This window comes from Sander lucioperca, chromosome 6, assembly GCF_008315115.2.
Source record: "Sander lucioperca isolate FBNREF2018 chromosome 6, SLUC_FBN_1.2, whole genome shotgun sequence".
NCBI lineage: Eukaryota > Metazoa > Chordata > Actinopteri > Perciformes > Percidae > Sander > Sander lucioperca.
This window is the reverse complement of record NC_050178.1, coordinates 32,062,158-32,086,926: the sequence shown is the minus strand read 5'-3', so window position 1 is coordinate 32,086,926 and position 24,769 is coordinate 32,062,158. Positions and strand designations below refer to the sequence as shown.

General features: G+C 39.9%; 5 protein-coding genes and 1 long non-coding RNA gene across 8 annotated transcripts; 3 read left to right on the top strand and 3 right to left on the bottom strand.

The window, feature by feature from the left end:
* The first annotated feature begins 724 nt into the window (after nt 1-724).
* LOC116066726 (neuritin-like) lies at nt 725-16,115 on the top strand. 2 transcript variants are annotated; one of them, XR_004897754.1, is made up of 5 exons: nt 725-955; nt 1,086-1,174; nt 1,991-2,147; nt 2,889-4,252; nt 16,105-16,115. XR_004897754.1 is itself a non-coding variant. In XM_036002659.1 (4 exons), the coding sequence occupies exons 1-4, from the start codon at nt 894-896 to the stop codon at nt 3,118-3,120; spliced, it is 540 nt and encodes a 179-aa protein (XP_035858552.1). In that variant the 5' UTR covers nt 725-893; the 3' UTR covers nt 3,121-4,575. The 2 variants fall into 2 exon arrangements, 1 of the variants encoding a protein (XP_035858552.1); XM_036002659.1 differs by lacking the exon at nt 16,105-16,115 and having other exon boundaries at nt 2,889-4,575.
* Nucleotides 4,640-5,163, bottom strand: LOC116066738. Its single transcript, XR_004109029.2, has 2 exons — nt 5,047-5,163; nt 4,640-4,914 (listed from the first exon to the last, which is right to left on the bottom strand). It is a non-coding gene; the product is annotated as an uncharacterized LOC116066738 (long non-coding RNA).
* sys1 (SYS1 golgi trafficking protein) lies at nt 6,323-11,173 on the bottom strand. Of its 2 annotated transcripts, XR_004109025.2 has the most exons (5): nt 10,827-11,173; nt 9,725-9,987; nt 9,551-9,618; nt 8,480-9,278; nt 6,323-8,433 (listed from the first exon to the last, which is right to left on the bottom strand). XR_004109025.2 is itself a non-coding variant. In XM_031322879.2 (4 exons), exons 2-4 carry the CDS (start codon nt 9,884-9,886, stop codon nt 9,038-9,040), a joined length of 471 nt encoding a protein of 156 aa, XP_031178739.1. In that variant the 5' UTR covers nt 9,887-9,987; nt 10,827-11,173; the 3' UTR covers nt 6,323-9,037. The 2 variants fall into 2 exon arrangements, 1 of the variants encoding a protein (XP_031178739.1); XM_031322879.2 differs by having other exon boundaries at nt 6,323-9,278.
* Nucleotides 11,524-15,826, top strand: LOC116066678 (bile acid-CoA:amino acid N-acyltransferase-like). The gene is made up of 11 exons (XM_031322876.2): nt 11,524-11,900; nt 12,484-12,693; nt 12,874-12,973; nt 13,552-13,742; nt 13,840-14,015; nt 14,140-14,256; nt 14,405-14,490; nt 14,805-14,898; nt 15,047-15,127; nt 15,422-15,557; nt 15,716-15,826. The coding sequence occupies exons 1-11, from the start codon at nt 11,795-11,797 to the stop codon at nt 15,814-15,816; spliced, it is 1,398 nt and encodes a 465-aa protein (XP_031178736.1). The 5' UTR covers nt 11,524-11,794; the 3' UTR covers nt 15,817-15,826.
* Nucleotides 16,116-16,351: 236 nt separating the features above from the next.
* On the bottom strand, nt 16,352-17,985 carry LOC116066690 (protein S100-B-like). The gene is made up of 3 exons (XM_031322878.2): nt 17,814-17,985; nt 17,476-17,619; nt 16,352-16,544 (listed from the first exon to the last, which is right to left on the bottom strand). Exons 1-3 carry the CDS (start codon nt 17,817-17,819, stop codon nt 16,404-16,406), a joined length of 291 nt encoding a protein of 96 aa, XP_031178738.1. The 5' UTR covers nt 17,820-17,985; the 3' UTR covers nt 16,352-16,403.
* A 1,328-nt stretch (nt 17,986-19,313) lies between these two features.
* Nucleotides 19,314-24,654, top strand: inpp1 (inositol polyphosphate-1-phosphatase). Its single transcript, XM_031322867.2, has 6 exons — nt 19,314-19,680; nt 20,389-20,594; nt 20,674-20,734; nt 21,760-21,960; nt 22,067-22,241; nt 22,942-24,654. Exons 2-6 carry the CDS (start codon nt 20,391-20,393, stop codon nt 23,432-23,434), a joined length of 1,134 nt encoding a protein of 377 aa, XP_031178727.1. The 5' UTR covers nt 19,314-19,680; nt 20,389-20,390; the 3' UTR covers nt 23,435-24,654.
* Nucleotides 24,655-24,769: the final 115 nt, after the last annotated feature.

The following is a 24,769-nucleotide window of genomic DNA, read 5'->3' as shown; positions in this document are numbered from 1 at the left end:
TTAAAATGGTAAGACAAGGAAATACAGAAATGTTCATGTTTGACAAGCTGAACCATCACGTTTGCTTTTAAAATGATTTAAACTATGTTTCTGTTACAATCAACTAATCGATTAACGGACTAACGGTTGCAGCTCTAATGACATGTTTTAAGCCATAGAGTTTGCACGTTTGGTAACCCTACATTTTTATGGCACCATGAGCTAACTTACAAACAACCTAATTAAAAGAGGTAGTGTTCCATAAGTAAGCATACAATTAGGCATAATGTAAATTATGAATACATATGTACTTGAATTTCACAATTGTTAAAAGAAAATAGTACAACAGCCTAATTGGTTATCAGATGAGTTGAAAATATGACTGAATAGCCCACATCAATTAATAATACGGTTAGTAAAATAAAAAAGGGAGTTTAAAAAGAAATCTGTTTCTTTACCGCCAATCAGTTAAGTCAATTCAAACTTTATTTTACTCTTCTATTTAGCTTTCACTTTTCAGCTATTTCCTCTTTTGGTCTTTGCACAGATTTGATCATTTATTCAATCTACAGTATATTTCTCATGCAACATTTCCTGTATTCCTTATGCTTAAATGATAATGAGATGGATGTCTACATATACAAAAATGTATCATGATGCACCCGATCTTTGCATTGTGATGTAGTCAGGACTGCATCAGATTTAAACTTAAAACACATGGAATAGCATATAGCGTCTGTACTGTAAAAGTGGAGGAGCTCCTATACATTGAGATTACATCAGCTATTAAAATCGAGAAAGTGTCTGATAAGAACAAGCAGGGCATCCTGAGAGTCCTCCCGTGTTGCGTGAGTGTTGCATGAGGGTTGCGCGGTGGTGGGGAGGTGAGAGCTGTCCGGTGCTGAGGAGGGAAGATGAGCTCAGCGCGCTCTGGGGTGCAGGTAACGTCAGCAGTCGGCCGGAGCAGGGAAAGACGGTACATACACACCCACCAAGTGTTTATCGCCGCTTAATCACACCAAGTCACATTAATAATGGGCAGCTAATCAGCTCCGTGTGACTCAACTCCGCTTTTTTTAAATTCCGATTTATGAGTGCCTCGGCAGCATCCCGCGCCCTCTGCTTGGCTTGAAATGGGATGATATGGGATTTTTCATGTCGACGAAGATCGGAGGGATTCTTGCGTTTGCCTTGGGTAAGACATCTCAAGCTGCTCCCTGGGTTTTATTTAGGTTTCGAGCCACTTTGGATGGGTTGACACAGAAAACTGCCTTAAATCGTTTTTTTTAATCGATTGTAATCTTTATTTATCTCCATCAGTGTTGCATGGTGGTTATGCGACCTGCACTGTAGCCAACAGCTTGTAGTAGCCTATACCCATCGACGATAGATAGCCTACTAGGTGTCCATACTTGCTGTATAGGTGATAGTGTGCAAGCTTTTGGACATACAAGATACAAAACTAAAAGCCCACAAAAGTCCTTATTTTTCTCAAATGTCACTTTTTCTAATATTTCATGCTTTATTCGTGCTTATTTTGCATTGTCCTCTTGCAGAATTTGGCATTACACATGTTTTAGCATTTCAATTGCAAATAGCTCTGAACAGAGCATTGCACCCCATGTGGAAGAATTGTATGGGATGCTGTGGTCAGGACTATTATCTGGTAACATCTGCTTCACAGCCCACCGCCCGCATTCATCTGTCTAAAGTGAAGTTCAGATGTCAGGATTTCAAAATCTTAAAATTGACATATTACAATGAATGTTGAAAAAGGTTGCTATGTAGTTATAAAATAACAAAATCAAACACAAATTGAGTAAGATATTGTGGTTTTTTTGTGAAAAAGTGGCATAAGTAGTATTTGAAGTGGGGAGATGGTAGAGAAACATGAACCATACTGACTATTTCACACACAAGAAAAATACCAAATTATAAATAAATGAATATAACTTTCGCTTGAGCCTATAAAGTCTGGTCAAATAAGCCGTCACCTGTGTCTTTTTTGCAGTATTCCTGTCCCTGACGGTGCCAGGAGACTCAGATGCAGAGGTGAACTGTGAGAACATTTATAAGGACTTTTCTGATTGTGTCCTGGAGCTGGGAGAGAGCATGGACAACTATCAGGAGAACGTGACCAGCGAGAGGGGAGTGGAGGCCGTGTGCAGGTGATAATAACTTAATCAGTAAGCCAGTGTGTGAACAACATGCAGCATCCATTTGTGCATATGGGACATCCCCCATGGAGTCAGTATGTTTTTTTTTTTTTAAACCTTTTAACCAGAGAATGCGAGAACTGACAAACCAGCTGTGATGGGTTGGAATAAAGATCTTTAGTAAAAACCGCTGATCTACAGCGCTGTACAGAAAACTGTATATTAGTTTAATTTGTATGAAGTAGTGCATGGTTGATTGAATTACTTAAGACAGATACCGTATAAAATGTGCATCTTTTGACAAAATACTAAAGAGAAAAAGCAGCTGCCATGATCTCAGAGGGAGAATAGAGAAATGAATGGTGCTGAGACATTGAGCCATTGTACTAAATAATTTATGATTTTGCTGCAGCAGTAATGAAATTCCAGGGACGTTTTTTGTCATTGTTACTGCACACACACTCTACAACCCCAGCATAGTATTGAAGACAAAGATTTACACATTAGCCTTCTGTTAAAAATTGCCCTCTTGCAATATCATCTCTGATATTGTTTCACTCTCTGATGCTGTTGCCATGGTAATTAAAGCTCAGTTTGACTTACTTGAAGGCATCGTAGCCATCTGAGTGATAGATTACTGGCGAGATAAATTAATCCACAACAGCAGTGCATGTCTGCATGCTGTAGCCGGGATGAATTCTTGAGTGAAATGGCAGATGCAGTGATGATCTGATGATCCTTTGTTTGCCACAGCCACTGGGAAGCTTTCCACACATGTGCCCTCACAGCGCTGTCCGACTGCCAGAAGGAAGTCAGCTCCATCTGGGAGACTCTAAGGCAGGACTCCATGAAGATGCGCTTCCAGGGAAGTCTGTTCGAACTGTGCAGCCCTAGCTCCTCGCCCAGCATAAGTTCGCCTCTTGCTGCCCTCACTCTGCCACTGATAGTGCTGATCATGACTTGGCCCAACTGGTACCCTGTATAGATGGGGTGAGGGTGAGGGTGAGGAGATGGGAGGGGTGAGGAGGAGGGCCTCAAATTCCCTTGGGTTCATTCCTCTTGAGTTCAAACTTAAAGCCAAGGATTTAAGAGGGACGAGTGTTTTAATAAGGATTATTTTGACACGGAGCCACAGAGGTCTGTGGCAAGCCAATCAATATTTGCTGTGATGAATAATGTTTAAAATCTCCTCAAGTACTTCAGCTTGATCCTCCCTTATGTCTGAAAACTGATAGTATAGTTTAGAAAATTACAATCAGCCAACTTATCAGTCCAGGCAGACTAAGCATACACTCTAAGTATCCAAGGGATTACAGATACAATGTGTGCAGATCAGAACAGTCTGCAAGGTACACACCTGTGGCTCTGGGTTACTAATATACAAGGAGTGGACACAATAGGTGCATCTCATAACCCTTACATTGCCTCCTTGATCCTCCACTTGCGTCCGTTCCTCGCGTCTTAGTCCCTCCCACCGGGGAGGTACGGGAGAGACGCGAGGAAATCATGGAAGGAGAGAGAGGAACCAAGGAAATGTGCTTTTAGAGGGATGAGACATCCTTTCCTCTGAAGCGTCACATGAATTTGTCAGCTGAATGGGCAGCTGCACGGCTTCCAGGAAGGCTGTTCTCGTGTATCCTCACTCATGGCAACTTCCGGTTCAGCCGAGGACCGAGGAGTCGAGAAGTTATCAAATAAGGGTTATGAGATGCACCTAGTATCATGAACACCTGTTCAATCTAATGCAATTAATACTATGTAGTATGAACATTATCATGTTCAGTTTTGTGAATTCAACTCTGAGGTAATTTTAAAGCAGTATTTGTGGAGTTTTCATTATGTTCTAAGACAGCAAGGTGTTAATGTGTTTTGTGCCCACGCCCTGCAACATGGATTGTATGGTTTTATCATGATAGTTAAAGGAATGGTTCAACATTTTGGGAATTGGAGGATGAGATCTATACCACTCTCATGTCTGTACACTAAATATGAAGATACTGCCAGCAGCCAGCTAGCTTAGCTTAGCACACAGCTCCTATGGCCATGAAATAATTTGACACATCACTTGCGGTAAAACCACAACTTTTGTATGGATTAATCAAATAACATGTTAATTTGTGATCTTTAGGCGGAATTTGTTACCTTTCAACAAAGCTAAGATAGCTGTTTCCCACCAGTTTCCTTGTCTTTTAGCTAAGCCAAGCTAACTGGCTCCTGGCTGAAGCTTTATATTTAGTGTACAGACACATCCACTACTCGGCAAGAAAGCAAATACTGATACGCGTATTTCTGAATTAGTGGAACTATTCCTTTAATTAAGAGTTTACGTGTATGTTAGACACCAAAACACAGATTTTAATCTCTAGTGAGTTTGTATAAATGCAGTCGTGATGTAATTAGCTGCCACAGTGCAAGAAAACATTTAAAGGAGCACTTCACCAAAAAAAAAAAAAACAATATCTTAGAAATTCTTTGCTCTCAGTCATTGCAAAAAAAATAATTTAAAATATGTTGTTGACTTATTGATAGGTGAAAGGACCAAACCTAAAGACTGAACCAGACATTAATCTGACAGACTTAATTACACTAAAGCTAGCAACTAAACAACGTTCAGATGTACTATAGGTGAAATGCTCCTTTAATCTGTTTCCAAGTGTAGTAAATGTCTGTGTAAGTGACAATCAAGCCACTGTGTGTAACACTTTTGACCCATTTTCCCCTCCAACACTTCAGCCCACTGTGGCTGATGTTGCACAGCTGCTATAAAGACACCAAAAAGCTTGATGGTGTTTTTTGCCTCCAACGGCGCCTTCCAGGCAGCTAACCCTAACCTTAACCCTAAACATAACCATTGCCGCGCTGCCTGGGAGGAGACGTTGGGGGCAAAAAACACCAAAGACCCACCAAAAACAGACATCTTGACACGGCTCGCTCTCAGAAAACTTCACCCCACGCTTTGGTTCAGTCTTATGCCTGATCAAACTTCTGACCTGCTGATGTTTGTGTAAAAAGAAAATCTGAAGTGTGAATGTTCAGTGTTTCATTATTTCCCGCTCCACTTTGTGGGAAAATGCTCACTTGCAATTAACACGATATTACTAAAACTTTACTTTTTAGTACTCTAAGTACTGCATAAATGCAGTTTGTCATACAGTATGTAGATATACTATGCAGGGCTGAATTCTATTACAGAGATTTTCAAAGAAGAAGAATAATGCAGCCATGGAGTGTAATGAAAATTCACCCAATAACCAATGCCTAAGTACTCATACACAGTATTTATTTTACTTTTAAACACCTATAATTAATCTCTAATGAAGTCAAATAAGCTATAGCTAAACAATAGCTTTTTTGGGAAAATATCCATACAATCACTTTTCTGTCAATAGTATTTCAATTGATGATCGACCGATTAATGCATTGCATAATTATATCAAACAAAATAGATTCCAAACTGTGCTGCTCCATTTATCTGTTTCTTGCTTTTAATAGATCTAATTTTGAGAAACTTAGATCTCAAGCTTCAAAAGCAGCCAAGAACGACTGCAGTGACAGAAAATAGGTAATGGGTATTACAGTTTGTAACAATATAATAATAAGCCATGAGAGATATCACTAATTGTAATGGTCTTTTAATCAATATGAAATTAGTATTTAGGTAAAGTTTCCTTCCCAGAGGGAAATATGTTTTTAATGTTACAGCAGTGATCACCTAGATTCAGAGAAAACTGAAAATGAATGAGCGAAAGCATCATTTTGTTTTGTTTTGTTTGTTTGTTTATTTAAAACGGTGTCACGATTTGCACATTTCCTTTAATGCTGATGGTCCTCATAGGCAGTATCAAAATATGGATGATTTCCTGAATATTTTCCATCATCTCTTTGATCCCAAATGCATGAACATTTTATTGACAGTGCTTCAGAATAATGGACAGTCTGTTGATGTTACCTTGGACACTGGTATTGATCTGTGCATGAAGTTAGGTTATAGCTCCTCAGTGTATCGGGATCCTTTTTATGCAGATTCATTACCCACCCACCTCCACCTCCACTAGCATGTTTGTTCTAGTTGTTTCTATTTATTTCATGTCTAACGAGTGACCGCATTATGTCATCCATTGTGTGTCTGGTGTTGAGAATACAAAAACAGTTGTGATGTCCTCAAAGCATGAGCAATACGTACGGTCTAAAGAGAGGACTCTTATCCCTTTGTATGCTGTTGAAGAAAGCATGAAAATGATCGTTATCATAAGCATTATGAACCCTAATGAGTTGAAACATGGAAAGAACTTCTGAATGTAAAAACAAGTTCAGTATCCATGTTTTGTTTCTAGTTTACAGATTGAAAAGCACACTATTTACAAGACTGTATAAAGCAATACATGGCAAAGTAATGTGTTTGTAATAATAAAGCTCCATGTTTAAAACATAGTGTGTGAGTGCATTACCTTCAGCAAAACAGTGGATAGCAAAGACACAGAAACACAAAGTGGTAAAATAGTGGAGCCTTTAATCGATGCAGTAAGTCCTCTGCTGTACGACTCACTTACTACAGAGTTTCTGTTTTTAGCTCTCCCTGAAGCAAAGTGTTGGTAATGAGGACCGCAACCAGTGTTTTTCAACTCGTTAGTGCTTTCCCATCTGCTTCTTTCCACCTGGACACCTAACAGAAGAGGCAGTAGTTGGAGAAAATGAGGGATCAGGGCCCGGGGTGGGAAACTTTCAGAGATCTGAAGACACGCTTGTGGTGTGCCTCTCATTAAAAGTCCTATCTTTGACTTCTGAAGCATAATGGCCAATTATTTCCTCACCTACAGTTTCCTGACTGAGATTTACAAGTTTCCGAACTGGTAGCGTTTAATTAAACAGCATATGCACACAAGTACTGGCATTGTACCATAATTTAGAGGGAAAAAATATGACACATTTCCTGTGATGTTTCTGGACTAGAAACAAGTCTGAGAATGTAATTACATCATTAGGTCAATCGCAAAGTTCTTTGTATTTAAATACATTATAAAAGCTAACGTTTATGTTAAAGAATACAAAGGTCTCATTGCATGTGAACACTCCTAGAGCAGACGTTGAAAGAAATAATGAAATAGTAGGTGACACTGGCTTAGAAAGAGTAGTCATGGGTTTGAACATAACTTGGGATATACGCTCATTTGTTTTCTTATCAAGAATTAGATGAGGATTAATACCACCCTCGTGTTCGTGCGATAAATATGAAGCTACAGCCGGTTAGCTTAGCTTACCACAAAGACTGTAAATGGGGGTGAAATAGCTAGCCTGGCTCTGAAAGGTGATAAAATATGCCTACCAGCAACTCTACAGCTCATTAACATGTTACATCATGTTAATCTGTAAAAAAACAAAACAACTTTTCATTTTTACACTTTAGTTTTAATCAGACGAGATAAAACGTGTTAATTAGTGAGCTTAAGAGGTGCTGGGTTTAGTTTATTTGCCTTTGGACAACAGGCTAGCTTTTCCAAGTTTCCTGTCCTAGCTAAGCAAACCACTTGCTGGTTGTAGCTTCATATTTAACAGACAGATACGACAGTGGTACTGATCTTCTCATCTAACTCTCAAAGAAAGCGAATAGGTGCATTTCCCAACTATTGTACAACTTTTAAATATCAATCCCTGCAGCATAATGATGTATGATATATGCTTATTTCAAAACAAGACACTGCATAGTCCACACTTTCAAAGCATCAGAGGTTCGATCTGACAGTCACCACACAGAATAAAAAGATATACAAGTGTGCGTTAAGACCTGTAATACTCAAGTAACAGGCAGTTCACCTAGACAGGTTTTTTTTAAAAGTCATTGATGAATGAGAAAGCTGATATTGTTCCACAAACAGTAATAGTGTTTTCAGAAACAGAGACAAAGTCTGCTGTCAGAACACAGCTGGTGGCTGACAGACTGTCTCCAAAGTGGCCACCATGTCTGCATAATACATCATGTCATAAAGAGACGGAAACAAACAGCACTAGCTGTGCAAAATGCGGTACAAGTTTGACAAGGAAGGCCTTGTGAGACTGAATGTGCAAACTTAATCCAGAAAGCTAAAAATAAGCCTGACTTTATACTAATGAATAATGTGTTGAGAGTTTATAAAGCAGAAAACGTTTTCCTACATTCTGACTTACACAATGATCGATTATTGTCTCAGAAAACTATAGTATACCTGTTTGAACAGTGAACTTATTAACCAACATTAAACTTTAAGATGAGCTGTAAGAAAACGTGATAAAAGCTGCAGCAGGTCATTTTGCACATTGACATCTCTAAATTGCAGTGAGGTGCAACTGGAACATTTTAATTTTAAAACCAAAATATCCTGTAACATGATGGTCATGTTTGTTTGCCAACCCAGCAGGCTTGTAATTATACCAACACAAAGAGAGGAAAATGTCACCGTCGTTGCTCTTCTGCTGCTTTTTAAGACGATTTGTATTTGCTCTGAAGTTTCAATTTGTCATTTGAAGACGTGCACATACCCAGAAAAAAAATATCGCAAATCTTAAAATGACGGAATGGGGTGCTCATGCTAATGTACTTAAAATGAAAACAGAATGCAATTAATTACAATAAAATGTATAGTCATTAGGTTCAGAGAAAGGTGTAAACTGATGTCTGCTTTTATAAGCAATAAAACATGTATCTTATATGCTACAGAGTTAATACTGTCCAACATTTAGCAGACAGCTATGAATAAATAGATCAGTTCATCTGGTGTATCGCTTGAAGCGGAGATGGATGACAATCCAACATCTACGCTGCTGGAGGTACATACTCCATTTCTTTTGCAAGCAGTAAAAAGCCTTCTCTGAGCAAGTTCCTCAGGGGTTAACTGTCCACAGAATTTCAACATGGTGTCAACAACAATTCACAGGTTAGATTTGGGTCCGCTATTGACTGGAATGGCCCTGAGCTCAGTTCGCATGCACAGGTACTCTCCAATTACAGCCATCAACGCCATGCAGGCTACATTGACGAGCCACCAGGACAGGGCAGCTGGAAGATGAGCATTATATATCCAGCAGCCGATCATATGGAAGAAGTGCACGGTGACTGTGAAGTCCAGACACTGTTTCCCCCGACGGATGAAGAGCCACAGACCGAGGGCGCTGCAGAAACAATGACATAGAAAAGTTATGTTATCAGCCATGCTCATTTATGTTTCAGACAAGATTTTTGTGGATACAAAAATGCAACTGCAAAGTTGTACACGCACAAAATCTATAGAAATTATATTTTATTTTTATGTAAATAAATGTGTACAGTCCTACTGGTGGAAATCCTTCAGCTGCAGCTGTGAGATGTTTGAACAACAGCATTTGAGTAAGAGATGTCACAGCTCTCATCTCTTTGGATGTACAGAGATATAGAAATGACTTACCAGGTAAGAGAGTTCAAGATGAATGCCATCATTATAAGCCTGCCCTGCATTGTTGCAAAACCAAGAACCTGTCAAAGCAGAGCAAACTCTCTTAAAGCAAACTTAAAACTTTCAGCCGTCTACAAATGTGCCACAAACATACATCACACAGCTAGCGGATATCTTATAACTTACTTCATAGCTGAAGATCTGGTCCAGTGACCGACTAGATTGCACCAGACTGTCCACTCCAGCTAACCACAGGCCCAAGAAGCTGTAGTAGATGCACTGCATCAACACAATCTGACTCACTATGAGGACCGGGTCCCAGATGTAGCTACGGAAATTACTGGCCATTGCGGACTGATGTTACACGTACAGGCTCAAAGGTTGTTAACAGCTGGCCCCAACTGTTACCAGCTGGGCCATCCAGTGTGACCTGCGTGTGCTCTCAAAATCTGAAACACAAAGAGAGACATAACATAATTATAACAAACAAACATAATTCACATCTTGAGTTTAAAATATTAGCCCAACAGCTTTATTATGAAGAAATAGGACAATAACTGTAGGAGGTAGTTAGGAAACTGAGTGCAAAGTTATGCATAAAACAAAGGTAGAATAATAAGAATGTGGAATAAACAAACAATATATGTATATCAAATGTAAACCTGGAATACAGCTAAGTAAGTAAAATGAATCAATATGAAGATAGATAACAGAAAAGCTGTAATGAATTAACCCAATAACATTAATGCAAAAATCAATCTCTGTATGTTAACATCTTAGTGTATATGGTTTAGCTCGGATCTCATAGCTACCACTGAGGGCTACAAAAAAAAGTTAAATATTGAGTAATTCCAATAACGTGTGATGACATTATAGGGGAGTGAATGGTCCTTTCAATAGACTGTATAAAGACCTATGGCCCGTTCAATGTTCACGAAAATCTTCATCAAGAGCGGGCTAACCGAGCACAGCTAGCTAGCTGTCCACCAACACAAACTCAACGATTAGCAAACGCTTACGTTAACAAATTACAGCCTGTTAGCACCGTTTCGCGGATGACTAAACGAGTCCAAGCCCGCTGTGACATCCAGTTCAAACAAACGTAAAAGCCAAGTTAAGACAGAAATGTAACTGTGGGTGGAAACAACACCAAGACTGAACACTTTCTCGTCTAACGGTGCAACAAAACGAAAGATGACCAACAAGTTACACCATGTTAGCATGGTTGTTTTCTTTATGAGCAGCGGGTGAACAGTTTTAACATAACATATAGACATCTGATACAGACCTGAGTGCTGAATAAGAAATGTTTCAGGGTGTCGTATTAACGATAATGGCTTCGGTTGCTTACTGTTTTCAAAACTCTACTGTTAATTAACCGGGCCTGGTAATCTCAGCTATCTGTAGCTTGTTAACAACACGGAAGTCACGGCGGAGTATCCGGAAAAAAAACTTAACAACTAACACTTTCTTTTCAAAGGAAAATACCTTAGATGTGTCACAAACAAAATGTGTACTGAGTTCCCTGTGAAATTAGTTTCCTGCAAACAACTGAGACATAAAATCTCACAATTGCCTATATGATAGTTACGTTTATTCTGTCTACGATGCACTCGATGTTTTTTATTCTTTTAATGTAAGTGCAACGTTTATTTTGGAATCCTTTCCGTTTTATCTTCCGGAGGATGTAACAATACTTTCAAATTAATACAGTTTGTAATAAAGAAAGAAATAAAGAAATGAAATAAAACAACAAACCACAGACCACAAAAAAAAGAAAAAAAAGAATTAGAAGTTTTATCGAACCATGGTAAGAGATTGTATCGAACCAGGAATTTTGTGCTAAAAAGACAATATTTCCTCAGAAGGTGTGCAATGGCGTCAGATTTATGTATAAAACTAAGCAGCACACGCACAAGTACCTTCTTTCCCTCTCCCTTTGTTTAGTTTTACATCTGCAGCTGCCTGTACACTCAATCGTTAAATTGGTGCATGAACAGTGTGTGAAATTATATAATTTGCTCGTGGAGCATGTTTTATTGCGCTCGCGAGATGACATAAATCTGACGCCATACAACGAACTTTGAGCACCACATCTGCGTTTCATACTAAACTCTGTACATTTGTTTGTCTGGGAAGAAGAACCTTCATTATTTCACTAAATAGGCATGTTCATGAATTGTTTTTTACCTCTGAAGTTACTCAGTTATTTTTTATAGAGTTAGACAGTTACTCAATTATAGACAGAAACACCTTATGGTCAGTGCTCATGTGAGTATGATAAAAATACGACAGCTCATAAAAATGACGAAACCATGCATCGGTGTACACAGGAACCTTGCTTGTTTGCATCGTGCTGTGGGTAAGAATAATGTTCTTTATTGTGTTTTTTGTAAGGGTTACTAGAGAACTTGTGTTTGAGTTGAGCAGTGAAATTTACTTATTATCATTAGGCCACGTAGGACCAGGCCTTCTATTGCTGCTTACATGAAGGTCTGATTGTGATGTATGTGAACATCTGAGATCATTTACATTTCCCTAAAGCCGCACAAAACATTTTCTAGAAATCATGCAAAAGTTATTTTTAGGATTAATATTTAGACTGAAGTGCAGTGAAGTCAGTGAAAACAATCTGGCACACGTGTCTCCTCATTGGCTAAAGTTATGTTGATTCCCAATTCCTCCTGTCCACATGCTGACAATGAACCTATATTGCTCCTGATGGGTTTGTATGTGGGCAATTATGTAAATTGCTGTGGTGTGGACAAAATCGTCTATCAAATGCATGCAAATGTTAACATTTCTCCACATCCAGGTCTGTTGGATCATTATCAGCCCTCTGATACTTGCATTGATTACAGCATAAAATACATTATTATGTGCAAAACCTCTTAGAGTTTGTTTGGAATACTTTAAAGGAGTATTTTTTTTTTTTCTACCTGTAGGTGGAGTTCGGTGGAAGAGCAGCTTTAGACAAGCCCCCGTATTAACAGCCGCTCCTGTTCGTGCCCTCATAGATGAACAAATCTGCATTAAAGGATCTTTCCTGCCCCCAGAGTGTCCCGTCACAGTGTGTGCACAAATGCACAGTGATGATGGTGATCTATGGGAGGCATTTGCCCATTATAACACAAATGCAGATGGCACTGTCAACTGTGAGTCACACTGAGTTTCTCAGTACAGTATATTGCATGTTAGATTATATGTAATTCTTTTAGAATTACCACAAATGTAATGTGTTAACTTGTTCATTTTGAAATTATTGTAACCACTTAGGCTTTAATGCAGGCAGTTGGTAATCTTCTCCCGTCTCTGCCTTTCTGTCTCCTCAATAGTGACCAAGGATCATTCAGTCGGAGGTTCATATTTGGGCTGTGAGCCGATGGGACTCTTCTGGGGACTGCAGCCGGCTCCTGGTGCAAGAGAAGGTTTGAGGCAGGTGATGAGAAGAGAACAAGCTCACTAAGAGCTTAAGAAAAACATAATTTGTGGCATCAAACCCAACTGTGTGTTGTCTTATACACTTGTTTCAAATCCCAACAACTCTACATGAATCCTATTAATAATGGAGCCTCGCAGTTGTTCAGGCAGGGCACAGTGGTCATTTTAAAGTCATATTTCCACACACCTTCCAATAATATATGACTGCAACCTAACTCAAACAATTAGTTGGTCCATAAAAAACAGATGTGGCTCTCATTCATTCTATTATTACAACCTTTCAGCAGTGAACTAGCTGCTACAACTACTGACTGCTTCCCACAAATGCAACTGCCTCCTGCAATCACACTCATCTTAGAATTTAGGTTAATTCGAATAAAAGGGGATATCAACTAAATATCAGCTAATGTCCATCTAATTGTCGTATTTAAGTTTGTGTCATGGTCACAGAGACTTGTTCTTGAGTATTAAAGGAGAAGAGCCACACTGCCAAACTCAAATACTTGTAATTTTGCAATAAGTGGTAAATGGTTGATGAGAATTTCCTGACTGAAATGGATTCTTTCTTACAGGCTGAGGAAAAAAAACGTAGAGACTCCATACGTAATGCTCTTGTCCTTACTGGAGGGCCATGTTTCACCGAGTAAGAGGCAAAGCACTGAGCTGGCTGCAGTTATTACTGAGCGCTGGTACATGGCACCAGGCGTACGGAGAACAGAGATTCGTCAGGATGGAGTTGTGGGGACTTTGTTTTTACCGCCCGGTGAGCACAAGATTTGAAGCATTCACTCACAAATTTTAAGACTGCTGTGGACAGACTGTGTCCTCTGAACAGCACCTACTGTTCTGATTCCCTGCAGGACCAGGCCCATTTCCAGCCATGTTGGACCTGTGGGGAATGGGTGGAGGACTGGTAGAGTACCGCTCCGCCCTTTTAGCATCCAGGGGCTATGCTAGCTTGTCCCTTGCCTACATAGGGCACAAAGATTTGCCTGGCTCACCAACCCGTATCAATGTTGGGGATTCATATTTCGAAGTAAGATGAGATGCATTTCTTCTTTCTGCATCATGTATGCGTCGCACTTAAAAAAAAAAAAGCTCACCTTTACTTTGATTATTTTTTAATACCCTAAAAATACCCAATGTGTTTGTTTCGACAGTCCGCATTCCACCTACTCCAAGCTCATTGTCAGGTGTGTGCCGACAGAATTGGGATCATAGGTCTCTCCTTTGGAGTCTACCTGACTCTTCGAATTGCCACTAAGGCTGTTGTCAAAGTATGTCCGAAAGGCCTTTCCCTGTCATCCATTCTTAATATACAGTTTGATCAATACATAGCTCAAAGCAATAAAAAGTTAATTATGACTTTTATTTAAGTTTGGTAAGTTTACATTGACTTTTAACAATTCATGTTCTTGCCTCCAGCCAGCCTGTTTGATTTGTGTCAATGGCCCAGTAGGAAGTACCGTCAAGTTCTCCGATCCAGATGGCAGGACTGAACACTTTGAAAGGTAAATGGTAATTTAAGACGCAAATTGTAAGATATTATTGTCAAGATATCACTGTGGGATTATTGCAGGAATCTATCTGATCTGATTTGGTCTAGTATCAATCAATTCTTATGTCTATAGTACTAGTTTTAGTCTTAGGGCATTGTTAATTTAATTGCCTAATCGATTGAGATCTACTAAAATAGATTTTCTGGTATTTAACCCAGACTTTATGAATTTGAGAAGCAGAAAATGTGTATCACAGAGGTTGTTTTCAACAAATTCCCCAAAAATAACACAAGTTGTGATTTTCTCTGTTAACTTGACCTTTGTAGTGACCAGAAGTATTGGACATATAATGATCAAGGCCACGTCAGTTTCAAAGACGTCTCCTTGCCTGAAAACCTTTCGCCTGAGAGCAAAGTGAAGGTGAAGATTTGAAAGCCCCCCCCCTGAACCCATCACAACACACATGTACACTGTACACACTCATGCTTATAAAATATCAAATCAATATCCATTATATTTTGTATCAATAAGAGAAACTCTTCTCCAGAATGACATCTTGTTTTTGCAGATAGAGCACCTCACCTGTCCATTAATGTACATAGTGGGTGAAGATGACCTGAGCGCTTCAAGTATGGAGACCGCAAACTTGGTAAACTGTCTGTAATTTTGTTCAGTATTATAAATCATTGATGTTGGAAAGCATTTAAAAGTAGTCCTCGATAAATAGTCAGTGAAACCATATTGGATAGTCTTTTGTTATATGTGGTATTTGTTAAGTCAAACATTTGAGCAGTCCTCACACTCCTTCAAAAAAGGCATTCACTTAAGGTGTAAATAAATGTATTCACTGTGAGATTCACTTTAATGCTCTTGTATGCACCTTTTTATAGGCTCACTGTAAGGTTATTGGTTGTTGTTATAGTGCTGTGTTATTGGTCATCAGATTGAGGAGACCCTGACGGCTGCAGGTAAATCCCAGTTGTTCACCTGTTTGTCGTACCCCGGTGCTGGTCACCTGATTGAACCGCCTTACACACCAAATTCAAGAGCTTCCCTGTGGAGCGTCAAACCACAAAAATGTGAGCGCTGTCCCAAAATTGCATTTTTCATTCAGCCAAATCCTATTTTATACTTGTTGTAATTACATTATTAATGTGAGACTAGTCATTGTACAATAAGTAACTATTATAAAAAGTAATAATAATCGTGATGCTGCCCCATGTTGTTTCTCCTGCAGTGTTCACCCTGTGGGGAGGTCACCCCGCACCCCACGCTGCTGCCCAGGAAGATGCCTGGAAGAAGATCCTGGATTTCATGGAACGTAATCTGAGACAGTGAACAGTTGATTAAAAAAATGCAGGTCTGAAGGTGCCGCTCTGCAGTTGTACGATTTAGAGAGGCAAGTCCCTCCCCTTCCAGTAGACCACCATGGGACCTATTTCAGAAACAATTACAGTATGTACGGTAGTAAATGGGGAGAGACAAAGAATTTTTTGATCCCGTCTGAATTGAGCCATGGATTACACATATGATGTTCATCAATTTAAAAGATAATTTTGCAAGTCAATAAAGTCTCCATTTGTCAAAAAATTGTTGAAGTATAAGACTGTGAAAATATGTAATAAGAAAGCTATGATAGCTGTGTGTTTTGTACTGGGATGTAACATTACTCACACAAGCAGCGGATCTCGGCTGATAAAAAGACGCTGGATAAAAAACATCAGGGAAGATAATGTTACATGTGTTATGGAACATAGCTAAGCTAGCTAGGATTTGGTCCACCATCCAATCTGGTCTAAATCTTCTCAGACAACTTGTTTATGTACACAAATCACTCAGCCCCATTTCAAAAAAATCAGACACTCTGTTTCTGTGATCCTCAGATGTTTAATAAGTAATAAGTAGCTATACATGCTAACTAATAGTTAGGTAGTTTGGAAGAGTTCACTGCATGCTGAGGTAACCATGGCGATGAGGGTGATGAACTCTTTGAAGTCAATCTCCAGGTCTCCGTTCTGATCAAGGTCTGCAACAAGCTTATCCAGAGTTTCATTCTCTTGAATTTTCTGTTCAGCAGGAAAATTGAATGAAAGGCAATTTAATTTATTTAGCAAGACTAGAAGTATATAGCTACACCAGTGACACCATGAGGTCAACATGCTCATTACACAGCAGAATCCAAAATTGTTGAATGGAATTAAACTTTTGTCCTGAAGCTGGTGATACAATAATGTTGTTAATTCTCTGTTCATTTGTCATATTTTAGACTAAGCTGGTCAGCATAGCAGAAACTGTAACATGTGTACATGTTATGTTAGCTTTAAGCTCGGTAAGTATCTGAGGCTTAACCTATAATAACACATCATAATGTATTAGTTACTTTATATTTTCTATTATTAATCTGAATCTGCAAAGTAACTAAAGCTAACAAATAAATCTAGTGGAGTGAAAAGTAAAATATTAGCCTCCAAAATGTAATGAAGTAGATGTATTAAGTAGCAGAAAATGAGAATACTTAACTAAAGTACAAGTACCTCAAAATTTATTTTAATCCAGCTCTGTGTCAACTTTGTGTGGGCAGTGTGTTTAGATAAACGGTGTTCGGATATCCCCCGTGGGACCAGTGCAGGGAGCTTCCGGCAGAGCAGCCGCGGTCTGTGCACTGGCGCTAACGAGGGAATCCAAACACCGTTTATCTAAACACACTGCCCACACACAGATGACACAGAGCTAGATTTTAATCAGCAAAATATCTCTTTAAGTACAGTACTTGAGTAAATGTGGCCTACTTAGCTACATTTCACCACTGGTCAACATATCCGAGTATCTTATTTACAACAACACACATTGTAACTGTTCACACATGCTCAACGTAGACGTGAAAATTACACATGCTTGTTAAGAGTCTATTATCTTTAAGGTGTTTTTACAAGCATTACTACTTACAGATGCTGCCATAAACATGCCAATTTTTACACTTTTACTTCCATAACTTACCATTATGAATTGACTCATTTCATTGTTGATAAGCGCTTTAAGCTCTGCTTTCTTCAGCTTGCACTTGTGACCCGAGTATTTGTGGAAAACTTTGATAATAGTGACCATGCCCTCTTCCAGGTCTGACATATTCTTCTTTGAGGCCTGCAACAAACAATTTAAATCAAATCCCAATACACAATCATGTTTTACCCCCACCGGACCTATGTATTTTTTTATGAAATACATTGTAACACGATGCATCCACTTAACTTATAACATAGTTATTATCATCTAGGAATATTTTAAATGTATAAAAATAAAAACATTTATTAATTGAAACATTTAGTCTTTCTTACCTCCATTTGAAGAAACTCCTCTGTGTTGTAAGGATCCTACCACTGATGGCTTGTGTCGACTGCCGCACCCAGTTTACTGTGGACACTAAACTGTATTGATCAACCAGAGGGGGGTTCTCATCTGCTAAGTATTATGTAATGCATGACTAATGGATATTAGTGGTCAGCGCCTTGACCAAAAAACATTTGTTGTTAAAATGTATCATTAGAACTTTGCTGTGCTGTGTGTGTGTGTGTGTGTGTGTGTGTGTGTGTGTCTGTGTCTGTGTGTGTGTGTGTGTGTGTGTGTGTGTGTGTCTGTGTGTGTGTGTGTGCATACAAAACAAGTAAATTGATATTATTTAAGTTTCAGAGAGAACATACTATATATAATATTCCTCTAACGTGCTAATGGTGTTTGTGGTTTACGGTTTTACATGGAGAGATACTGAGGATGGCTTTGGTTGTGCTGTGGCTGCACTTTTTAAGAGATCTTTAGAACACCATATCATAAATGTGGTTGTTACATTGGAACAGCCAAAGCTGGATGCTCTGTCAAACATGAACACAATGCCAGTCTTAAAATATCTGCAGAAATACAAACTGCAAATATAGGCTGCATGACAGTGTCTGTAAGATTACTGGGGCTTAATTGGTATAGTTATTTCATTTGTAGTGAATATGGGTCGGAAATGTATGACATTTGTTTCCCTACAATAAGTCACACCCTATATTTTCTGGGAACTTTGGTTCTCTGATATTACACATAGAGAAGAGCCATGGCAACTGCTCATGTATGTATAGAGCAGAGGCAAGAGGGCAAAATAATGTATCCTTGGATGAAAGACAACAACAGGAGTTAAGGGCAAATGGGGAAAAGGAACTGTCCAAATACACGGTCCACAATGTCCACAAACAACAACAACAACAACAACAATATTCCAGTTTACATGTTATACAATAATCATGATCTATTGCATTCAGTAGCAGTACTTGACTACTGAATAAAATAAAGCAGCTGTTTGAATGTATTGATGCAATTTAAATTAAAAAGACATATGTGAATAAATATGTTTGCATTGTCTGCTCACATGCATGATACGTTAATGCTAAGTGTCCCACTTTACCAACAAAAGCAAAAGCTTACGCTTAGATGACAGATGGAGTTTATGTCGATATTATGTCGTTGTTTAGTCTAAAGATATATTTGACGCCATGGGCGTGGTGTGAGTGACGTCATTGCTACTGGGCCTGGCGTGTGCGGCTACAAGCCATGGATGTATTATAAGATCACAGCCGGGGGTAGATACTAGATCGGATCCGTTCGACGTCAAAGGACGTGCCTCGTGGCCCGCCTTATTCTGCCTTGTTTTGCATCTGATTGGCTTAATCTGTTATTCTTACCCTAACCCTAACCAATCCCTACTCCCCATGCCCAAACCTAACTACATCGACCATTCTATCAGATCCTATTTAGGATCTACCCGCAGCCGGACGTTATTGACAATTATTTCCTGACTCGGAAGCTTGAATTTCACATTTGTATTTGAACGCACCGCAGCTACATTTCCTGTTTTCTACGCCTTTAAAATGTTCTCCGTGCACTCTCTGGTTGCGCTTCTGGCTTCACCTTGTGATTGTTGGCCTTATGAGAAGACCGTTCGCCCTTCCTTCGAGAGGAAACTCGCACTGACGTAGCTAGCTAAAGAAACCACAGCAGACAGACCCCAGTGTTACTAGGCGCGTTAATACCACTGTTTTACAGAATCTCTCACATTCTTTTCACCTAAATTATCTGCGTTTGAGTGACTGTAGGGCAGACAGGAAAACACAGCTACCGAGAGCTACAGACGAGAGGAAAATTAAACGGTGTGAAACCTGGGCTTTGGTAAGGTTTTAATCATTTCACAGTGTTTTTTTCCCTCTGGCGTTTTAAATGCCTTTGCTACATTATCTTTATCTTACCTCATAATTGCTAAGCTAAACCCCAGCAAACATTTTCACTGGGATGTCAAGAGCAGTAATATAGTTAGCTGACTGGAGTAATGTTGGGTGCAGTTACAAGTCAAAACAACTAAATTGGCAAAAAAAAAATGTGAGGCCTTTTTTCCATCCCCAGAGAACATATTGCTACTGTATTATTTCTCTGACATTACTAATAGCCCTTAACAGTGTTTAGGTAGCACTCAATAGTCACTTTCTACACACCGTATTGTGCTTTTTTTTTTTTTTTTCTCCCAGTATTTTTACTTTAAGAGGATGTACATTTTTGTTATTAAGTTCTCCATACCTTCTAAATAATTATTTGGAAATTGGGATTACTGAAGTGTTTTTGGAGAGGATGTGAGCTGCATATCTGTTAGGCATATGACTTCAGCGGAGCTGGTTTAAATCACATGCAAAGACCTGAAGCCCCTTTCCTCCCTCACACACACTCACCCACACTCACACACTTTTTTCATAAATGCCCTGTTTTCATTTTGAGGCTATAATTAGCTCGGTATGTGCAAGTGTGACCTGCTTCCTCTCTTTCTCTCTCAAACACACAGTTTATCTCTACGTTGACTAAACCCTGTCATCTTTTACTTCTGTTCAGGCATGGCTGATCTGCTGAGGCTGCTGCTCCGGGTGGCTGAGAAAGCAGCCAATGTGGCTCGGGTCTGCAGGCAGGAGGCTCCCCTCTTTCAGCTCCTGGTACAAGAGAAGACCGGAGATGACAAGAACAAGAAGTTTGTTCAGGACTTCAAGACGCTTGCGGACGTGGTGATCCAGGAGATGATCCGGCATGATGTTGGTGCTCAGGTACGAGAAGTCTGGACTAAAGTATGGACTGTCGGAATCAACTGGAGTTGAATTGTAACCATGTCTGTTCTTTTCTCAGTTCCCTGAGATGGCTAACTACATTCATGGAGAGGAGTCCAACAAGTTTGAAAATGGGCTTGGTAATGACTTGATATTGCACTTAACACACTACATGTTTATGTTATCTTGTTAACTTTGAATTTGAATGACTTTAAGGTTAAAGCAGTTTGTCCAAATCACTGTGTTTTGGACAGGTTAGGATTCTATTCAAGAAAAATCCCCAGATGGTTAGATGGTCTAGCATGTGTTTAGGGTCAATTAGGGTCATGCAATGGAATATTGTCAATCTAGCGCTGAATCCTTCTGCTCCTGCAACAGTTTTCTGCAAAGGCTCTTAAGCAACTTTAATATTTCTTTCGAAAACACTATAAGAAATGTAAAATGGAAGTCATACATCTCAGTGTTGAAGCTGTGTGGCAACAATATTGGATTATCATCTGGGCAAAGTGGGCACCTGCCCTGAGTCCCAGGGCATGTCAGTTGGACTTTGTTCTTTGGTGTTACCTCGTTCTTCAATTAGTTGATATTAGGGCTGCAACTAACGATTAACTAACGACTTGAAGAAATTCTGGTTTTTTTTTTGGCTTCTGACAGGAAATGTTGAACCTCTAATTCAAACCATGTGCTTCATACTGACTTTTAGGCATTTACAGCAAAGTGTTGGGATGCAGCTGAGCACTGAAGAGTGATAAACTGAAACAGAGAACCTGGTAATTACTAAAATAAGCTGGTGATTGTTGTGGGCTGCAGGAAGATAAAAGCATTTATCGGTTCAAAATATGATATATGATTAAGTGCTTTATTATTATTATTATTATTATTATAATAATAATAATAATAATAATAATAATAATAATAATAACTCAACCTTCTTATTGGTGGACTAAATACTAGAAGGACTAAAAATACACTTGACTTAATGATCTGCCCTTGAACCTCATAGGGACTGAAACATATTTCATCTAAAATAATCAGAACATAAGGCCAACACATTAATGTGTCACTGTCCAAATATTTAAGCTCACCGCACACTGCACTGTATAAATATTTAAAGTAATTTGTCGCAAAGTAATCAAATGAAACCTCGCCGACTCTGTGTCGACAGGAGAGAGTGTGACGGTCACAGTGTGCGACACAGAGAAGGAGACCGCGGCGCTGCTGGCAACGGTGCTGGACGGTGATCACACAGCGGCGTCTCTGCTGGCTCGAGCCATCCACCAAGACCCAGCAACCATCGACGCCAACACAGACGGTATGACGGTGCCCCTCAGCCTCTCTGAGCTCGGCATTTGGATCGACCCCATAGGTGAACGGCTTGCTGTTTTCCCGTGTGATGCAGTCAATTTATCCAGAAAACACTGCGGAAAGCGGAGCCTCACTGAGAACTGTTTGTCTCTTGTTTTTCATTGAAGATGCCACCAGCCAGTACATAGAGGGCCGAGAGGAGGTGCTGGAGGAGGGCCACCTGTCTCCTTCAGGTCTGCACTGTGCTTTGGTCCTAATCGGGGTTTATCTCCGGAGCACAGGCGAGCCCGTCATGGGTGTCATCAACCAGCCGTTCAACTACAAAGATCCAGCAGGTGGAGGGTAAGATGGAAAACAAAATCTGCAATGTGTCCTCTTCTACAATGTTTTGTCCTCCCCATTTACAAACACGAGGGGGCAAAATATTAGAAATACACGCGGACAAGTCACACAAGTCTTTTGTGTATCTGTACTGTATGTACCTTTCACATTCTCTGTCTTCATCTCTAGATCTCTTGTTCTTTGCCTCACAAGGCCACAACTCATATTGTGAGCGCAGTTTTTTCCAGTTTGAGCCTGACCAGATACTCCGACTACATGTCCAATCAATCAGAAAACTGTGGGGCGTGTTTAGATGATAAGGTGACTTACTATCTAATGAAACTCCTGAACTTTGTGAAGAACTATGTAACAAAGTATTATAAAAATTGATTGCATGGCCAGCTTTTACCCTTAAGGCAGCTACAATCAATATTTCTATAATAACAAAGTATCAAATGACAATGTGAAAGGAGTTGCTTGTAGTGATGAACATGCAGAGAATTATCACCTGAATGATTCTGCAGCTCCCTTCGGCTTTACGGAGCTTCATAGTGACTTTCAGCTTATTGTTTAGCTGTCCAGTCCGTAACTTTAGTGCTTTGGTTCACTCTCGGATGCAGCAGGCAGCTCTACCTGCTTTGCATCGAATGGCAGACAGACACATGGCGACTAGCATTTAGTAAAGTATTCTCAACCTGCCACTAATTATTTGCGTTCACAGCTGGAGGGGGAAGCATTTCTGGGGGGTGTCCTGTGGGGGCATCAATGCCAGCTCAGTGCCCCGGCCCAAAGATGCACCTGGAGGGGGACTGTCTGTGGTGCTGAGCTCCAATGAGAAGCAGGTGGTAAAGGAAGCTCTGACCTCGCTGTGCGGCCCTGATAAGCTGATGTACGCCTCCGGAGCCGGCTACAAGATCCTGTGTGTCATTCAGGGCCTGGCGGATGTTTACGTCCTCTCAGAGGGCAGCACCTTTAAGTGGGACTCCTGCGCTCCTCACGCCCTGCTCCGAGCCCTCGGAGGGGGAGTGGTCGACCTGACTAAGTGTCTACAGTCCAGCCCTGGAGCACAGGATCAGCACACAGAACTGACCTATCACCAGCCGTACCCTGGAGGTAGAGGAGCAGACCGCTGGGCTAACCATGGCGGCCTGGTTGCTTATCGAGACTGTTCTCAGCTTCGCAGCATCATCGCTCCTCTGAAAGGCAAGCTGTAGTTGAAAGAGCAGTGGATGTAATCAGCACAATCTGAAGCAATTATTGTTGCATATGCGCATATTCATGTTTTCTATATTAGTAGAGAGAGAAGGATGGGGGTACAGGATGAACTATTTTAAATATAAATAATGTCTTATTTTTAATCATATATTTGCAAGTGTATATTATGAGATGAACATCCGTTCTGGGCAAAATAATGTTTTCAAAAACTGTCTGGTCTTTGGTTTGGGAAAAGAGATAGTTTATGTTGCCAGTATTGTTACCAGTTGATGAAAATTCAAACTATTGCTGTGTCAGGGAGTAAAGGTCAAAGGGTGGAGTGGAGAAATAGTTTGGGAACCACTGATCTATGTACATCATACCAGATGTGTGGGACTTGTCACATGGAACAATGCGATACACAGCAGAAAGTTCCGACAATCACGAGAATGTTTCTCGCTCAGTTGCACTGTTCACTTGTATGAGGGACAAGCTGTAGAGCTGTGAAGATTCAATATTTCCTCCTCGCAGCTAAAACAAAGTAAGTAAGCAAGTAAGCATTATTTGCTTTGTTTGAGCTCAGGCCTGATAAGCACTCATTAAACATAGCTAAGCTGTGTAACAGTTTGTCTACATGTTGCATGAAGAACGGTCATGAAGGAACAGTGCTCACTGCTGGACAGCTGAGGACTGAGCACTGCCAGAGAAAAGGTAATGTGGCATCACAAGACTGCTTCTGACTGATCGGATTGGACTTAAGCAGTCTAAATTGCAGTTATAAGCAATACTACAATTTTTCCACCCTACCTAACCTGTAAAAGGTTACAAGTTAAATGAGACTCAAATCAAGCCGTGTGCAGGAATCTGCACCTCTCTGAAACAACTCCTTTTAAGGAGCAAAGGGATTGACGTGTCCTGTCCTCGCTCCATGGCCATAGCACCATTAGTTAACAAGGTCAGAGAATGGAAAAGCCATATGAGGTAAAACAAGGACGCAGAGCCCTTTTCAGTGTGGGTTTACAGCAAAATAAAATCTTGAAGGATGGGATCTATGCAGGCTAACATGCTCCTCTAAAGGACTGAAACAGATTCTCATTAAGATGTTTGTAATGACACATGTACCCTTACTTTCATTGTCACTGTGAATGTTTAAAATGGTATAACTTTGATATTCATTGTTAAATAGCTGAGAAATCATTTATGTATGGGCCTACTGAGCATAAAACAGAAAAGCAATGTGCATATAGGAAATCCTCTTTATTTTGAAAACCAGAGAAAGCAGGGGAAAGAAACCCAACAGCGATATTTTAAAACTGTTTGCCAGCCAGGGAACCCGCCTCATAATTCCCTCAAAG

Coding starts and splice junctions, on each gene's coding strand:
- LOC116066726 (XM_036002659.1), top strand. CDS start 894: ATGAGCTCAGCGCGCTCTGGGGTGCAGGTAACGTCAGCAGTCGGCCGG. Junction 956..1,085: donor GGCCGGAGCAGGGAAAGACG/GTACATACACAC, acceptor GTGCCTCGGCAG/CATCCCGCGCCCTCTGCTTG. Junction 1,175..1,990: donor GATTCTTGCGTTTGCCTTGG/GTAAGACATCTC, acceptor TCTTTTTTGCAG/TATTCCTGTCCCTGACGGTG.
- sys1 (XM_031322879.2), bottom strand. CDS start 9,886: ATGGCCAGTAATTTCCGTAGCTACATCTGGGACCCGGTCCTCATAGTG. Junction 9,619..9,724: donor ACCAGATCTTCAGCTATGAA/GTAAGTTATAAG, acceptor CTGCTTTGACAG/GTTCTTGGTTTTGCAACAAT. Junction 9,279..9,550: donor ATCTTGAACTCTCTTACCTG/GTAAGTCATTTC, acceptor TTGTTTCTGCAG/CGCCCTCGGTCTGTGGCTCT.
- LOC116066690 (XM_031322878.2), bottom strand. Junction 16,545..17,475: donor AAATGAGTCAATTCATAATG/GTAAGTTATGGA, acceptor CCTGCTGAACAG/AAAATTCAAGAGAATGAAAC.
- LOC116066678 (XM_031322876.2), top strand. CDS start 11,795: ATGGTCAGTGCTCATGTGAGTATGATAAAAATACGACAGCTCATAAAA. Junction 12,974..13,551: donor GGTGCAAGAGAAGGTTTGAG/GCAGGTGATGAG, acceptor TCTTTCTTACAG/GCTGAGGAAAAAAAACGTAG. Junction 14,257..14,404: donor CCACTAAGGCTGTTGTCAAA/GTATGTCCGAAA, acceptor TCTTGCCTCCAG/CCAGCCTGTTTGATTTGTGT.
- inpp1 (XM_031322867.2), top strand. CDS start 20,391: ATGGCTGATCTGCTGAGGCTGCTGCTCCGGGTGGCTGAGAAAGCAGCC. Junction 20,595..20,673: donor GGCATGATGTTGGTGCTCAG/GTACGAGAAGTC, acceptor TTCTTTTCTCAG/TTCCCTGAGATGGCTAACTA. Junction 20,735..21,759: donor CAAGTTTGAAAATGGGCTTG/GTAATGACTTGA, acceptor CTGTGTCGACAG/GAGAGAGTGTGACGGTCACA.